This window comes from Lissotriton vulgaris, chromosome 5 (assembly GCF_964263255.1).
Source record: "Lissotriton vulgaris chromosome 5, aLisVul1.2, whole genome shotgun sequence".
NCBI lineage: Eukaryota > Metazoa > Chordata > Amphibia > Caudata > Salamandridae > Lissotriton > Lissotriton vulgaris.
Genome location: NC_141693.1, coordinates 1,561,735,545 through 1,561,752,749, shown reverse-complemented (window position 1 = coordinate 1,561,752,749; position 17,205 = coordinate 1,561,735,545). Strand labels below are relative to the sequence as shown.

The 17,205-nt window shown below is 47.5% G+C and overlaps 1 protein-coding gene across 1 annotated transcript in view; it reads left to right on the top strand.

Annotated features, from left to right (window-relative positions):
- Positions 1-17,205, top strand: part of LOC147715158 (X-linked retinitis pigmentosa GTPase regulator-interacting protein 1-like) — a 306,245-nt gene that overhangs the window by 223,080 nt on the left and 65,960 nt on the right. The window contains exon 17 of the mRNA XM_086920416.1: positions 12,725-13,073. Coding sequence (XP_086776542.1) covers positions 12,725-13,073 — 349 coding nt within the window. The remainder of the gene's footprint in view (positions 1-12,724; positions 13,074-17,205) is intronic.

Genomic DNA, 17,205 nt, shown 5'->3' with positions numbered 1-17,205 from the left:
GAGCCTAGGTTTTCCCCCTGTCACACCTTCTTCGCTTTTTGCCCACATTTGCTTGTTGTGCCCTGTGCTTTATTTTCATTGATTTTTGCCCACATTTGCTGTTGTGCCTTGTGTTGTTACTTTTCATGGATTTTTGCATACACTGTCAGTTTTGCCTAGTGTTTTACTCTCCTTCGATTCTGCCCACTTTATTTGTTTTCGCCCTCTTTCTCTCCCATTTGCGCTCTTTTCCACCTGTTTTTTCCACGCCCCACACGCCGCTGCTGCCCCCGCTGGCCCTCCGCTCCGCCGTCTTCCTGCTCCCACCTCCCAATTGCACCTCCCTCCCACCTCCTCCATAAAATGCCAGCCACTGAGTGGTGCACGCGAGCAGGACCTCTGACCAGGCCAGGGACCTGCTCTCTCCTGCCATAACTCCGGTCTGCTGTGCTGTGCCTCTGCCGTAGGCTGGGAGGGGTTCGTGCCCAGGGTGCCCCCTGTCGCACCTTCTTCGCGTTTTGCCCACATTTGCTTGTTGTGCCTTGAGCTGTAAAGTCATTGCTTTTCGCCCACATTTGTTTGTTGTGCCTTGTGTTATTACTTTTCATTGCTTTTTCCCCACACTGTCTGTTTTGCCTTTTGTTGTACTCTCCTTCGATTCTGCCCAATTTTATTATTGCCCCCGCAGCCCCTTCACTCCGCCGTTTTCCTGCTCCCTCCTCCCAGCTGCACCTCCCTCCCACCTCCCCATAAAATGCCTCCCGCTGCGCAGCCATGACGCTGGTGCACTAAAGGCAAGCCCGTCTGCGCCCGTCCGCAACACGACCGTAACCAGCGCCAGGGACCCTGTACCTCCACACCGCCAACGATACGACCCAGCAGCACTCCAAACACTCAACCCAGGCAGCAACAACAACTGCATGCTAGCAACATATGCCAACACCCAAGGACCCTTCAGCTGTCACCGCTGCCGACAATCCTACAGCACCGCTAGGAACACGGACCCAGCTCAACCGCAAGCACACACCTGCACCGAAGACCTTGTAATGCATCCACCTCAACGTCTGATCACTCCACAAACACGCCACCAAAATCTGGGACCTCCTCGAAAGCACCACCCCGGACATAGCATTCTTCACTGAAACCTGGACCAACACCCCCTCTGGGCTAGACATTGCCATTGCCATTCCCCAAGGATACAAGATCTCCAGGAAGGCCCGCCCCACCCGCCCTGAAGGAGGAATAGCCATCATCCTCAAATCCACCCTCTGCCTGAGCACACTCCCCGACGAAACCACAGACCTGACGGAACACCTTCACTTCAAGATACTGACCAGCCCTACCACCACCCTCCGAGGAACCCTCATCTACCGACCCCCAGGACCACGCGGACCGTTTACCATCTCCATCACGGACATCATCTCCCCGAATGCCATCACATCCACCAACTACACCCTGTTTGGAGACCTCAACTTCCACCTCAACAACCAACTGGACCCGAACACCACATCCCTCCTGGACACCCTCCATAACATTGGACTCCGCCAAATTGTGACCGAACTAAAGCACCCCATCTTCAGAACAGGAAACTCTATCTCCTTCAGCCACACCACCAAACTCCCATGGACTGATCACTATTACGTCCACTTCACCTTCAGAACACCCACCATTCACAAACAACAGCACCTGCTCCCACAAAGAAACTGGACCAGAATCACCGACGACCAGCTCACCTCCTCACTCAGCAACGACACCCCAACCATCGCGGGAAACGATGACCCCAACACCGCAGCCCGAACCCTGCACAGTTGGATCTCCAACAACGCTAATACCATAGCCCCCTCAAGAAAAACAACAACACCCCCGCCAAGAAAGCTAGATGGTTCACCACCGAACTTCGAGAGTCCAGATGCACTCACCGCCACTTTGAAAAGGCCTGGAGGAACACCAAATCCACAGAAGCACACAACAACTTCAGAGCCACTACCAACGCCCACCACAAACTCATCAGAACAACTAGAAAAAAAGTAATTGAAGACAGAATCTCCACACACACACACAACAGCAAAGAACTCTTCAACATCATCAAGGAGTTCGCCCAACCCACCAGCGAATCAGCGGATATTCCTTCCTCACAAGACCCTTGCGACAAACTCAGCACCTTCTTTCACCACAAAATCAAGAGCATCTACGACAACTTTGACAAAGACAACAAACATACCGAACCTCCGCCAATCACCCCTAACACCCTGAAGCCAGCGATTGACAACTGGCAGCCCTCACCACCGAAGACGATGAAGTCAATCCACTCCGGGCCCCCACGGACCCCTACCCCACCATATTTTCAACAGAGCTGCCAGCACCATCGCACCCATACTCCACCACAACATCAACCGCTCCCTGGCGACCACCTTGTTCTCAGATGACTGGAAACACACTGAGGTCAACCCCCTCCTGAAGAAACCCTCGGCCGACCCCACCGACCTCAAAATCTACAGACCCATCTCCCTGCTCCCGTTCCCAGCGAAAGTCATCGAGAAAGCCATCAACAGCCAACTCACCACATTCATTGAAGAGCACAACATCCTCGACTCCTCCCAATCCGCCTTCAGAAAAAAACACAGTACGGAAACCGCCCTCCTTGCCGTAACAGACTACATCCGCACCCTACTGGACAAAAGAGAAATGGTAGCCCTCATCCTCCTCGACCTCTCAGCGGCCTTGGGCACAGTCTCACCCTAATATGCAGACTCCTTGATGCAGGGATCCAGAACAAGGCCCTCAAATGGAACCACTTCTTCCTCTCTGGCAGAACGCAGCGGGTCAGACTCCCCCCTTCCTTCTCGGACCCTACACCAACCACCTGTGGAGTCCCTCAGGGGTCCTCCCTCAGCCCTATGTTCTTCAAAGTCTACATGACTCCACTTGCCTCCATTGTCATAACCTATGGACTCAACATTGTATCATATGCAGACAACACCTAACTCATCCTCTCCCTATCCAATGAACTGAACACCACCAGACACAACTCTCGAGAAAAAAGCATAACTAAAGGGGATGATGGACGGAGTGTTGAACAATTCAAGCACTCACCCTCAGTCAAAGGATCTGGGTTTAATCCATCATCATTCTTTAACTCACTCTACCTCCCCAGTTCAGACATGGCCACATGCAAATCAGTCTGACCCTGTGCCTCATGGGAACAGTCTAGCCCGAACTGCCAAGCTATGTCTTCTCTGGACCGGAAACAAGCCTCCTGGGACGGTTTCTGGCTAATCAGCCATCATCAGCCAGGCTACCTTCAATCCAGTGGCAAAGTGAGCAAGGAACCCACGTCTGGGCCTACCCTGCCAACTTAGGGCAAACAAAGGATAACCAAAGGGGATGATGGACGGAGTGTTGAACCATGCAAGCACTCACCCCGTCAACTGATCTGGGTTTAATCCATCATCATTCTTTAGCTCACCCCGCCATCCCAGTTCAGACATGGCCATATGCAAATCAGTCTGACCCTGTGCCTCATGGGAACAGTTCAGCCCGAACCACCACGCCATGTCGTCCCTGGACCGGAAACAAGCATCCTGGGACCGGTTTCTGGCTAATCAGCTAGGCTAGCTTGAATCCAGTGGCAAAGTGAGCAAGGGACCCAAGTCTGGGCATATCCTGCCAACTAAGGGCGAACAAAGCAAAACCAACGGGGGGATGGACGGAGTGTTGAAGATTGCAAGCACTCACCCCCGGTCACCTGATCTGGGTTTAATCCATCATCATTCATTAGCACACTCTGCCACCCCAGTTCAGACATGGCCATATGCAAATCAGTCTGACCCTGTGCCTCATGGGAACAGTCCAGCCCGAACTGCCAAGCCATGTCTTCCCTGGACCGGAAACAAGCATCCTTGTCACCCCGAGTGGGACGGGTATGCTCAGACGTGGGTCCTGTGCTCTCCTTGCCAATGGAATCAAGCTATCCTGGCTGATGAGGGTTGAAAGCCCAAAACCGGTACTAGGATGCTTGTTTCCAGTCCAGGGAGAACCTGGCCTGGCAGTTTGGGCTGGACTGTTCCCATGGGGCACAGTGTCAAAACTGATTTGCATATGGCTAGGTCCAAACTGGAATGGCATGGTGAGCAAAAAAACGATGGATTTAGGCCGAGATCACTGTACTGAGGTGAATGTATGACATTGTTCTGCATTCTGTCCATCAAATGTTCTTTTTTTATTTATTTATTTATAACTTTATTTCGGCCATTTTGGCCATAAAAGTCACGTACAAACATATAAAATCAACATTAATGTGACAGTTTTTTAAAAAAGAGTTATTATACGGGCAAGGAGTAGTTTTTACAATTCATTTTTACAATTCATTTTTACATGGAAGATCACACATTATATTTCATTAAAAAGTTATGTTTAAAAAATTATCACAAATGCAAGGGTTAAGAAAACGTGTACACTTTCCAACTCAAAGACAATGTCCCTGTTTCTTTCGAATTATGGAAACAGAATATAGAAATTTACTCATACTAAATACAATAAACTGGGTTGAGTTGCTTTTCATGATCCTAAAGGCTATTAAACAGGACCTAGTCCCCAGAAGGTTACACATTGGTTTCAACCATTTCTTTCTCGGTTTCGTATATGCACTACAAACGAAGAGCATGTGTACCTCATTCTCGGGACAGTCAATGGAGCACATGGGGCAGCACTTGGTTTTAACAGTCAAGGCTCCCAATCTTTTTTGTGCCCATCTTTCAGTGTTGTAATTCAGCATGAGTATCCCGTATCTGAACTTTAGGAAAAGAGTTTTTGCAATGGGTGGCTCTATCTCGTCCAGGAATGGTTCGAAACAAAGCTCGTCCTTGAATAATAGAAAAGCCTGGACTGCTGAACCAGCACTAACTCCATCTACTAGCTCCCTGCTAATGTGGGTCCAGAAAGCTCGCTTGACTACTAGTTTAGAAAAAGTAGGCATTTTGTCTGGAGTCTCCCACATTGAATGTAGGCCCAAAAGTGTAAGCCATTTTTTAATGTGCACTAGCCAAGTGATGGAGTTAAAAGAATCAAGCAACATCAATTCTTGCAGGCCATTTCTGTAATCTATCAACTCGGGGGTAGTCCAAAGCCTAACCCAGAATAATAATGGCCTTAAGATAGCTAAATGATCTGTTCTCCTAAAGTTTAAGTCCAGTTGGAGTGGTAAAAGGGGTGTACTAATGGGGACCCTCACAGAAGCCCGCATGAATTTATTATCCATGATTTGAAAACTATTCCTTGCCCATGGGCCCCATATCTCTGCTCCATATAGTACAGCGGACTGTATTTTAAATTTAAAAAGTTCTAAAACCGGGGTTACACTTTTGCTTGTACTAGAATTCATTTTGCATAAGATTGGTTTGACATTTTGGGCGTATGTTATTTTACTTTTCTCAATTTGGGGTTTCCAGCTTTGCTTGGAATCTAGTACAACACCCAAATAGGAGAAGTTATCCACAGTATCTAGTTTTTGGTTGTTCAGAGTCAAAAGCCCTCTGTCTGGCATACTGGGATTCAATGACATGCATTTTGTTTTATTTGCATTAATTTCCAAGCCCTTTGTCTGGCAATAGCAGCTGAAAGAATTAAGGAGTGCCTGAAGGCCCTTTTTTGTTTGGGATATAAGTATAGTGTCGTCTGCAAAAAGCAGCGCAGGCACCCTTACTCCATTAAGCTGCGGTGAATCATTAACACAAGCATTTAAATAATCAGGGACATCATTAATAAACAGGGAGAATAGGGTAGGGGCCAGGACACATCCCTGGCGAACCCCACGTTCAATGGGAATATTTCGAGACAACTCGCCGTTGGGGCCCCACCTGATGTTAGCAAAATTATCAGCATGCAGCTCAACTATTTGGGCTAAAAGGCATCCCGGCAACCCAATTTCTTGCAAGGTTTTCCAAAGTAAACTCCGTGGGACTAAATCAAATGCAGCCCTCAGGTCAACGAAGGCTACATACAGATGACCTTTTTTCAACTGAACATATTTCCAAATCAGACAACAAAATCGAAAGATTTGGTCTGTTGTGCTGGTCTTACTCCGGAAGCCAGCTTGGAATTTGGAAATTATCTTCGTAGCTTCAAGCCAATCATTGATTCTGAACAGGAGGTGTTTGGCGTATAGTTTTTGGAGTGTGTCCATCAGACTAATTGGTCTGTAGTTGGACGGTATCATTCTATCCCCCTTTTTAAATATTAACACAACCTCCGCTGCCCGCCAGCTGTCTGGGAAATTACAACTTGACGATAGGGCATTAAACAAACGGTTCAGATAAGGGGCCCAGACATCAACTTCGTGCTTGTAGAGATCCCCCGGTATTCTGTCCGGGCCAGGGGCTTTAGAATTTTTAAGGTCGTTGATCGCCCTTACAGTCTCTTCCAATGTAAAGATGAGGGGTTCAGTAGGGGAAAAGGACCTTAAGCTCCATTGGCTTTCGCTATCGAATTGTTTGTAGAGGTTTGTGAAATGGGTTACCCAGGTCATCTCATCCAGGAATACATCTTTCACGGCTCTCCCAGCATGCCCCCCGTTGGCCACCAGTCTCCAGAAGCCAACATTGTCATTGGTTTTTGCAGCAAGTAACATTTCAGCCCAAATTGATTCCTCCCAGAGTTTTTTAGATGTTTCTAATATACGTTTGTATTCCACCCTTGCAGATTTTACTTCTTCTTTGGACTTGGTTTTAATGGCAAGCAACAGATTTGATTTGGCAGTTCTGCACGAATGACCATACCATAACTTTCCGTGGTTGGCCACTCTGTGGTTTTGCTGTTTCTTTTTCGGCATTTTTGATAAAAGCATTTTTAGTTCAGAAAAAAAGACTTTGTGTAGATCAATGAAATGTTCAAAGTGTTCCGGTAGGAAGGCATGGTCAACTATATGTGCAAATGTTTGTTCAAAAAGAGAATAAACCAATGCTAAGGCATTACCATCCGCCAAAACACGTGGCCATCTTACTGCACGTCTATTATTGTGTATATGGACGTCCTCACATAAGCTGACTTGGGTAGATTCAGTTGTAGTTAAAGTGGTGTCACTAACCATATTCTTGTTGATGTAAAGTTCCAATGGGTAGTGATCACTTTCCCCCCTGCTTACAACTTCCAGATCTATCACAAAGTGCCAAATGCTAAGAGAAACAAGTACAAAATCTAAATTGCTTTTAGCTTTAGAGAAGGTGGGTTTTTTTTGCAGGTCCGATGGGAGTCGGCCATTACCTGCTCTAAGGCCGTGGTCCGCAGAGAGTCTTAGTAATTGGCTGGCCAATGTCGAATATTTGACAAATTTGGTGGTTTCAAGCTGGGGAATGTTATATGCTGAATCCTCATCTTCGAACACTTCAGAGATGCCCAGAACGGGTTCAAAGTTACAATTTAGATCTCCTCCCAAGATGACCGGGATATCTCCGATTACATTCTTCAACAGGAGTTCCAGTGCCTCAAGTGTTGCTGACACCTTTGAGTGACTGGTCGGTCTATTATAGACATTGACGATGAACCATTCAATGCCACACGGAGGAGTGACCCTTAGGGCTAAAATGTCCGGAGAACCTGTGTTCACAATTTCCACCTGCATGGCCAGGGTGATTTTTAGCCAAATTAGTAGACCCCCTGATGGTCTTCCTCTGTCAGGCTGAACAGCCCTAATGCCAAAGGTTTTGTATCCTACCCGATGAGGTACTTCTATGGCCCAGGTTTCCTGCAGTAGACAAATATCACTGGTGTCAATGTAATTTGCCCACTCAGGATCTTTTAGGTTCTTATGAACACCTGCGATGTTCCACGATAGGATAAGTAAGCAAGGATCAGTACTCCGGTTGGCAGGGCTGGAATTAACTGCACACTGATTGGGCCGGTTGCCAACTTGCAAATTTGTTATGACTTTTTCTCAACCTTTACTATTCCTCTGGCTGCAGTAGTTGTGTTCCCATCCCGACCACCCTCCGTTGTGCAATAGCGTACATTCTCAGACATGTTGAATGATTCCGTTTTTTGTGATACTAGTTTGGACCTATGCAGCATATTCCTTTTAGACAGGTCATCATCAAGCAAGTGTACGACATTTTTTGTTTTGGGATAGCCAATGACCAATCTACAGAAGGCATCATATAATTCATAAACAAAGTCAGGCTTGGGATAACCTTTGCTCAATCTACAAAAGGCATCATATAGTTCATAAATGCAGTGTGGCACAGTGGCAAGTCAATCCACAGCATCTAGACAGTTAAATCTATTGGAGATAGGGATGCCAGACCATATATTGTAATCACCATATCTGCCTAAGTTTGGAGTACCAGACCACATGTTATGATCACCATGTCTAGCCAAGTTAGGAGCACTGCCATAATACTGGTTAACAGGGTTCCAATTGGGGCCGTGGTGGATAGGTCTTGGTGGAGGGTAAAAAAATGATAGAGGTCTGGCTTCAATAGGTGGATTCATACCATATGATTTCCAATTGCAAATTTGTTCAGCACTCTGGGGTTCTTCAAAGGATATGACAATGCAATCGCCCGTGATTGATTTTACAGATGGCCCTACCCATGGTACCCTCCTAACCATAAGGATCTTACTTTTCATCTGATTTGGAATGGGTTTATATTTGTTTAGCCAAAAAATCACTTTATTTTTTAGCGATTGGAAGTTTTCTTCATATTGACTATCCAGTTCTGGCACCCCTGTAAGAACAGCTACAAATGTACTAGCGTCTGGTGGTAGATCTATGTACCCTCCTCTAAAATTATTGCGAGTGTGATTAAACTGGTAGTTTGGCTTATGAATGACATTTGCAGTGGTTTTGTCAGGCATGGGTTGGATGCCTGCAGGAGTAGTATAGGGGTAGGCAGGGGGATTAGGTTGAGGTTTATTTTGAGCTAGTACACTCTGATTGGAGGAGTGAGAGGAAGAAGGAATTTGTGGTAGAAGAGTGTTAGTGTGAACCTGGTTTTTCTGCATAGGTTTGCTAGTGGTATTTACAGCTGTAGAAGTTGAGGGGGTTGGATTCAGTTGGGTTTTAGTGCTAGTTGATTGAGTAGTGTTTGTATTGTTTGCTACCCCCACCTTTTTTTGCTGCATGTCCAATGGACTGATATGTGAATTTTTTGATGTGACCGGGACGGGGACTGGAACTTGCTGGGTGACCCTAGGTGCTTCAGTACAGTTGAGACTTATGCTTGAAAGAGTGATAACACTTTTCTCAACCTCAAGAAGTTGATTCTCAATTCCAGTTAACCTAATTTCCAATGGTTTGAGTAATCTCTTAAGCGTCTCCCATACTATTTTTAAAAATTCTTCTCTTCCACCGTCTTGTTCTACTGTGTCACAGGAGACTCTTTGCCCCTCACTACCTAAATGATCAGACATAGCAATGGAAATTTGTTCAACTATGCTGTTGTTAGTATTGTCTGCATTTACTGATGCTACATCATGTAAGGAGATCTCGGATGTTACAATAGGAATATTTAAAGTACCACCCTTGATGTTATAACTATGTGCTACTTTAGCTTTTTTCCTAGCGAAAGCGGTTAGATGTTTGCGCTTTCTTTTGTGCTTTGATGGTGCTTTAATAGGTGATTTGTTTTTGAGGGACTCTGCTTCCTCTGGCTTCCTAGAGGTGGATGATGTGCTTACATTATGAATCATCTCTTCTGATGACTTACATGGCGCCCCATCTAAAAAGAACCTCAGCACTCTCCTTTGAGAGTGTCAACTGTGATGGGCTTCCTGACTCGGCCCTAGCTGAAGTCCCATGTGATTCATGGGAGGTAGAGGGAGTTGATTCCTCTGCTATTGAATGCACCTCGACTAGGGCTATGATTGGTTTTGGTCCAGAAATGCGTTCAGGAGTTTTAGAGGAGGCAATGCTGCCTAGGGAAGATTTTTTCCTGAGCGCCAATTCAGTTGAAAGCCTCCTAGCACATTCGAGTTCAGTTGATACTTTGTGCTGGAGTTTAGTTATTTCATTATCAATGGAGAGGCTAGTCCTGGTGATAAAGTCATCTAAGGTGCCCGTTGCTTTTTTGGGGATCTTAGTTGCCTTGCTCCTAGTTTCACGTGATGACATTGTGAGGAAGAGATATTGCAATAAATATATAAAAATCAAGTATACTAGCAGGGAAGTCTCAAAAGGAAAAAATCCAAGAGGTGTGGCCCGGTCCGGTCTTAAACGGTCTCTAACGGCCTAAAACGGCCCTGTCTTTGCCCAGTCTTAGCCCGGGCTGCGTCCCGCGCTGCGGGAGTAGGCTGGTGTTTTGAGGCCTCAGGAGGGCGGGGGGCGGGCCAGCAGGGAGAGCGGACCGGAAGCTCTCCGTCGGTCTAGCAGGGACTTCTGGGAATTGAAGTCCCTGCACGCTCGCAGCCCCGCTGCAGCCACACGCCCGGTGCCGCTTACCGCCTTACTGCCTCAACGCTCCTCGCAACCGGCAAGAGATGACTTTCTCTCCTCAAACAGGCGAAGGGGCACCCGCGAAGCGGGTGCGCCGAGAGGTAGACTGGTGCCGGGAAAAGAAGAAGGTGAGCCGCTCTGTCTCGCTGATGGCGCTAAAATCCTCAGTTTAGCGTGTGAAGCTTTTCACAATGGTGTCCCACTCGCTTGGGCTGGAAACTGGTGCTTTGAGGCCTCAGGAGGGCGGGGGGCGGGCCAGCAGGGAGAGCGGACCGGAAGCTCTCCGTCGGTCTAGCAGGGACTTCTGGGAATTGAAGTCCCTGCACGCTCGCAGCCCCGCTGCAGCCACACGCCCGGTGCCGCTTACCGCCTTACTGCCTCAACGCTCCTCGCAACCGGCAAGAGATGACTTTCCCTCCTCAAACAGGCGAAGGGGCACCCGCGAAGCGGGTGCGCCGAGAGGTAGACTGGTGCCGGGAAAAGAAGAAGGTGAGCCGCTCTGTCTCGCTGATGGCGCTAAAATCCTCCGTTTAGCGTGTGAAGCTTTTCACAATGGTGTCCCCAAATGTTCTTTTTGCATTTGTCACCCCGAGTGAGACGGGTAGGCGCAGACATGGGTCCCGTGCTCTCCATGCACTGGAATCAAGCTATCCTGGATGATGAGACCTGAAAGCCCGAAACCGGTCCTAGGATGCTTGTTTCCAGTCCAGGGAGGACCTGGCCTGGCCTGGCAGTTCAGGCTGGACTGTTCCCATGGGGCACAGGGTCAAGGCTGATTTGCACATGGCTGGGTCCAAACTGGAATGGCATGGTGAGCAAAAAAAACATGGATTTAGGCCCAGATCTCTGTAATGAGGTGAATGTATGACATTGTTCTGCATTCTGTCCATCGATTGTTCTTTTTGCACAACTTTCGAGAAGGCATGGAAGCCGTCGCCAAATGGATGAAAAACAGCTGCATAAAACTTAACACCAACAAGATAGAAGTACTCGTCATGGGCCCAAACCCCTACGCCTGTAATGACACCTGGTGGCCTCCTGCCTTTGGAAACCCACCCACCCCCATGGACCACGCACGCAACCTGGTATTCATCCTGGACTCCGAGCTTAAAATGGACCGTCAGATCAACTCTGTTTCGTCCTCCTGCTTCCACACCCTCCACCTCCTACGTAAGACCTTCAAATGGATCCCTCTATGCACAGAAAGACCGTCACTCATGCACCAGTCACCAGCAGACTCGACTACGGCAATGCCCTCTACGCCGGAATAAACAAAAACCTCACCGGCAAGCTACAGAACATGTAGAACGCCGCCACAAGCCTGGTCCTCAACCCGCCAAGATACTGCCACATCTCCCAGTACCTGTGTACACTCCACTGACTCCCCATCAAGGCCAGTGTCACCTTCAAGATGCTCACCCACGAACACATGGCCCTCCACGACACCGGACCAGCATACCTGAACAGCCGACTGAATTTCCTTGCACCCCAAAGGACCCTACAATCTGCTCAGCTCTCCTATGCCGTGGTCCCCTGTACCAGAAAGACCAGATCGGGAGGCCACTCCTTCTCCTTCCTCTCGGCCAGAGCCTGGAACGCCCTTCCGCTCCACCTCCGACAGACAACATCGCTCCCATCTTCGAGAGAATCCGCAAAACCGGGCTCTTCGACAGACCCCCTCCCTGATGGACTGGAACCTGCACCCCCCTACCCCCAGCGCCTTGAGACCCTTACGGGTGAGTAGTCGCACTTAACAAACAACTGATTGAATGATTAATTGAATACAGCCAAGGACTTCAAATCATTCTGTAGGAGACAGGTGCTGGAACCTTCATAGAATACAACACTGAACTTCATGACTTAATAATAAAGGCCCCTATAGACCATGGTGTTAGACCTGTACCATCTTTATATAGTGTAGGAAAGAGAGTCTAGGATATCCATATAATCCAACCCAGGAACTCAACTCATACAAAAGGAAATTGATTGTGAGATTGCCACTTAATACAATCTGGGGCACACCGCATGAAACCTGTAATATATTAACACACTATAGGAAACATGTCCTGGGACCTTCATAGAATACACCTGTAGTGCGTACCTCTTCAGCTGCTGATACATGACATAAGCTCAAACACATTCCCAGGGCTCACCTCTCCAGCCCTTGTCCCAATTTAGCAAACAAACAGATACTGTAACCTATACAGCATAAAGACCACAATTTATCAGCCTAATTTTCTCCTTAGATATGCATCCCAGATAGAAGTAATCAAAGTCACGGGTCATCAATGGTTTTTAAATCCTTTATTTCTTATGTTTCAGGCTTGGGGAGCCCCTGGTCCTGGGGGACAGAAGAACGAGCTGGTGGTACGCCTGGAGGGCTGCAGTGGGGTGCGGAGCCGCTGGCTGGGCTCACAGCCCAGCCCATATGCCATCTACCGTTTCTTTGACTACCCTGACCATGACACCCCCATCGTGCCATACAGCAACAACCCCTACTTTGGCGACAATATCACTTTCCCTGTTCCGGTGACCTCCGACTTGGACAACTACCTGCGGTTCGATTCACTGTGGGTGTATGTTTTTGATGATGAGGACACAGAGCCAGGCTGTTTCCTGGGCAAAGCTCAGATTCCTCTACTCAGCCTGGCACGTGGGCGACCAATCAAGGGTAAAGTATTGCTTGGCACTGGCTGGCAAGTGACATGTTCCTCACTGAACTGAACTTTGCATCTTTGTTTCTTCTCATATTCAGTGCCCTCCTCTCTTTCCTTTTCACATTCTGCACTCTCTCTGCTCACAATGTATACATTTTTGTTTTATAGTTTGCTGTTGGTTTCTGTACGTCTCTCTTAACATTTTTTTTAGAACTGTCAGCCTTAGAGTGGTGTTCCCCAAAACAGTTTGCATTCGCCCCTCCTATTTTTCTGAATTCGGTTTTGTTGGCCTTAGGACTCTCTGCACGTTACCTCTTCTAACTAGTGCTAAAGTGCTTGTGCTCTCTCCCTAAAACATGGTACCATTGAATTACACCTGATTGGCATATTTAATTTACTTATGATACCCTAGTAAAGTGGTATACCATATAAAAAGGGCTGGTAAATTAAATGCTGGTGGTGGGCCTAGAGCAGTAATTGTGCCACCCACTAAACTGGCCCCTTAAAACATATCCCAGGCCTGCCATTGCAGCCTGAATGCAGTTTTAAACTGCCAATTCAACTTGCCAAAATAACCCTCTTGCCATACCTAAAACTTTTTTTTTATTACAGTACAACTGAGGCAGCCAATAGGGCAGGGCGTATTGTCATAAAATGTTGGGCATGTACTTTTGAGTTTTAAATGTCCTGCTCGTGAAAAGCTCACAAATTAATTTTTCACTACTGTGAACCCTACTCTCCCATAGAATAACATTGGGTTATCTTATTACATTTAATAAATGCTAACGTTTGATTGGAAGCAGGTAGAGAAGTCATGTTTGATGTCTAAGAAGGTGTAATTGAAAACCCTCTTTAATGGTAAGGCCGGATTTTAAATCACAGGTCTGAAAATAACATTTTCTGAAAGTTGGCATCTTCTTGTTCAACCCATTTGGTACTTGCAGCTTGCCCCTGGGCCACATGACTGAGTAAAGTTGGCAGTTGGCCTTTGTGTATTCCTCCCAGACAGCCACACAATAGAGGGACTAGGTGTGCCTAGATGAGCCATTTTATTCAGGAGGGGGGCACATCCACACTTGCATTTCAATAGACTGTGCCCCACTCTCACACAAAGAACTTCACACTAGCCTATTGTGCCTACACAGTCTGGGACCAGGGCAGGGAGGCAGGAAATTACAAACACCTCTGTGAGGAGATGTCTCCAGAAATGTCTCCTTCTTCAAAGGATACACCAGATATACAACAGGACCTTCAGACCCACTAATCAGCTCACTCCTGGACCAGCTGTCTCAGAGGACAGCCTGCTGCTGTGGCCCGCTGTGCACTTCAGAAGGACTGTTTTGCTGCACCAACAAGGACTGCTTTGCTGCCTGAAGCCTGGTCTGAGCCCCAGAGGTCTGCCTTGCTATTTGAGCTATTTTCTTTCCTTTGAACCCAGAACTTCCAAAGGGACTCCAGGGGCTAGTTGGCTAGCCTTCTGATCAGAGCCTTAGGGATAGAAAAGCTTCCAACCATCTTGTACCCACAACTGGACCCTTCCAGAGTGCATCCTGACCCTCCAAGTGGTGACTCTCCAGTCCTGGACCCTTGGGTGTGGTGCTTAAGGTGCCCTGATAACTCAAATCCAAAAAATGCTGTGAGAACCGAGAGTAGACCGGGACCTTCCAGCTCGTCGATCCGCCCAAGGTGCATCACCAGTCGCCTGGCTCTGCAGCAGCCCTGTTATGTTCTTCTCCACAGCAACATATTCTGTTCAATGGCTGCTCGCAGAAGTGGTCACCAGCCTCATGAAGTCTTTGTCAGCTACAGCCTTCAGCTTTGTCCCGCAGGACATTTTTGACTTCCAAATAAGAGACTGGGTCTTCACCGCAACTCCCTCCAACCAGTTGTGGCATGCATAAAATGCTGGTGAGGGTCCGGGGGGGTCATGCGAGGAGAGGGGTTAATTTAATTTTTGTTTAAATGTTTAAAAAACTTACCTTCGCTTCCGGTGCCGGACTCCAGCGTCGCGCCTCCTTCTCTCTGCAAACAGGAAGCAGAAGCAGGCAGCCTCCCTCTCTTCCCCAAAGCCAATCACAACTCAGCAATGGCAACGTTGTGATTGGCTAGGACGCCATCCTTACAGGCGTCTACGGGAGGCCGTTTTATTCATGCAAGCTACGCAGCAACCTACATGAAGAAAACGGAGAGTCCTATGACTGGTTTGGTCGGCCCTGGGGCTGACCAAACAGTCAGCGCCCATAACATTGAGCTAGCCACTCTTCCCTGACTCACCCACCTGCCCGCCACCCAACCAGGCATACCCTTCTTCTGCTTTCACGCTGTAAAATACTATTTTACATTTCTGCTTCTCGCACTAGGAGAAAGCAGTGAGATTACGCTCCAACACCCACGTGGAAGCGCCGCCCCTACCTCCAACACTCCCTGACGACGACGACGCCTCCTCCTCCTCGCCCACTGCCAGCTGTTTTGCTCTGCTGAACTTTACCTTTTTAGACATTTTCTTCCCAAAAAAATTCCAAGTCCGAGGTAGGCAGAGACTGGGCCCAATACATTTCATATATCTGACCCGTAGTCTATCGCAGTCTACCATAACTTTCAACTTTGCCTTGGTCTAGCGATTAGATATCTGCAGTTGGCGATTTGATCTTTTAGGTGCCATTTTTCACTATAAACTTTAAAAATTCATATCTCCGGTTCTACTGATTGGAATTTTAAATCTTGTTGTCAAAAAATGTATTAATATTTACTCTATTTTTCTAAATTGGTGTGGAAATTTTACTGTGTTTTTGTTTTTACTTTATTAGTGTTTAAGTGGTGCATAAATACTTTACACATTGCCTCTAAGTTAAGCCTGACTGCTTTTGTGCCAAGCTACCAGAGGGTTAAGCACATGTTAATTTAGTGACTTTCTGTGGTTCACCCTGTCAAGGATTGTGGCAGTTGCCAGAGGAGGGTTTCATCCGACCTCAACCCACAGCCCATATTTCTCCCAGTTTTCTTCCCCAAACGTTCTGCTCCCCTCACTTTCTTTTACACCCTGTTTACTCTGTTAGCTATGAGGCTCTCTCCATTTTGTCTTCTTATTTCTCTCCTGTATTTACCTCGTCTCACTCTGTGTAGCGCTTTGTCTTGTTTTCTGTCTCTCTCATTTTCTTATTAGTTGACCTTTTTGCCAACCATCCTCAAAGTCAGAAGGTAACTGAATGCTTACCTCTTTAAGGTACATTAGCCGTCCACAGAATAGGACCACACCTATCAACTATTTCACTGTAAAGTACGAAAACTGCACCTCTGAGCTTTTGAATCAGCCCTTGGCCGCTTCTTGGCTAGGACTATGAAACATACCCATGTATGCTTACATCTATTGCCCCTTCCTTTTCCTATATGCTGCTGTCTCTCATGCTCCCTCATACCCCCTCTTTTACTCTGAGTAGCTCTCTCTTTATCTTTAGCTCTTTAGCATGTTTCCCATCGACCAATCTTTTCCCAACAGTTGCTTTGCTCACTTTTTCGATATCTTTTTACTTCCCTTTTTTTGTTCTCTACTGACAAACCCATTAGCTACCAGCAACACTTAGTCATTTTTAGGTCTCTCCTGAGCCAGCTCATGCGCTGCTCTGCAAGACATTTAGTTAGGGCTTTTGAAAGTGCTGCCACACGGCCAAGCGCTAGCGTTCACGCGCGCATGCACTTGCGCAGCCGGCAGCTTTCCGCGCCCTAGCTTTCCTTTATGGTTTTCTTTTGCTGTGCGCACCACTCGCACTTTCGCGGCCGCACGCGCGTAGCCGCCATCAGCCCGCGATCGCGATGACTTGCACTTTCGCGGTCGCACGTGCGCATACGCCATCAGCCCACAATCGCGTTGACTTTCACTTTCATGGCCGCGTCACTTTCGCGGTCGCGCCGCCAATGCTTGTTTATGTTTTCAGGGCGTCCTAAATGTCAACAAGCACTGAGCGCAGCTGAAAGCTTTCGTGCGCCTTGAGAGAGCAAGCAGCAAAGAATCGGGTAACTTGCAGAAGGATCAGTGTTTGGCCGGCTGCAGAAGTGCAACTTTTAACTCCTTTTCCAAAATGTGTGAGAGGAAAGACAACATCCAAAGAAACAGCAGTCTGAAGGTCAGTACTTCTTGATATGGGTTGA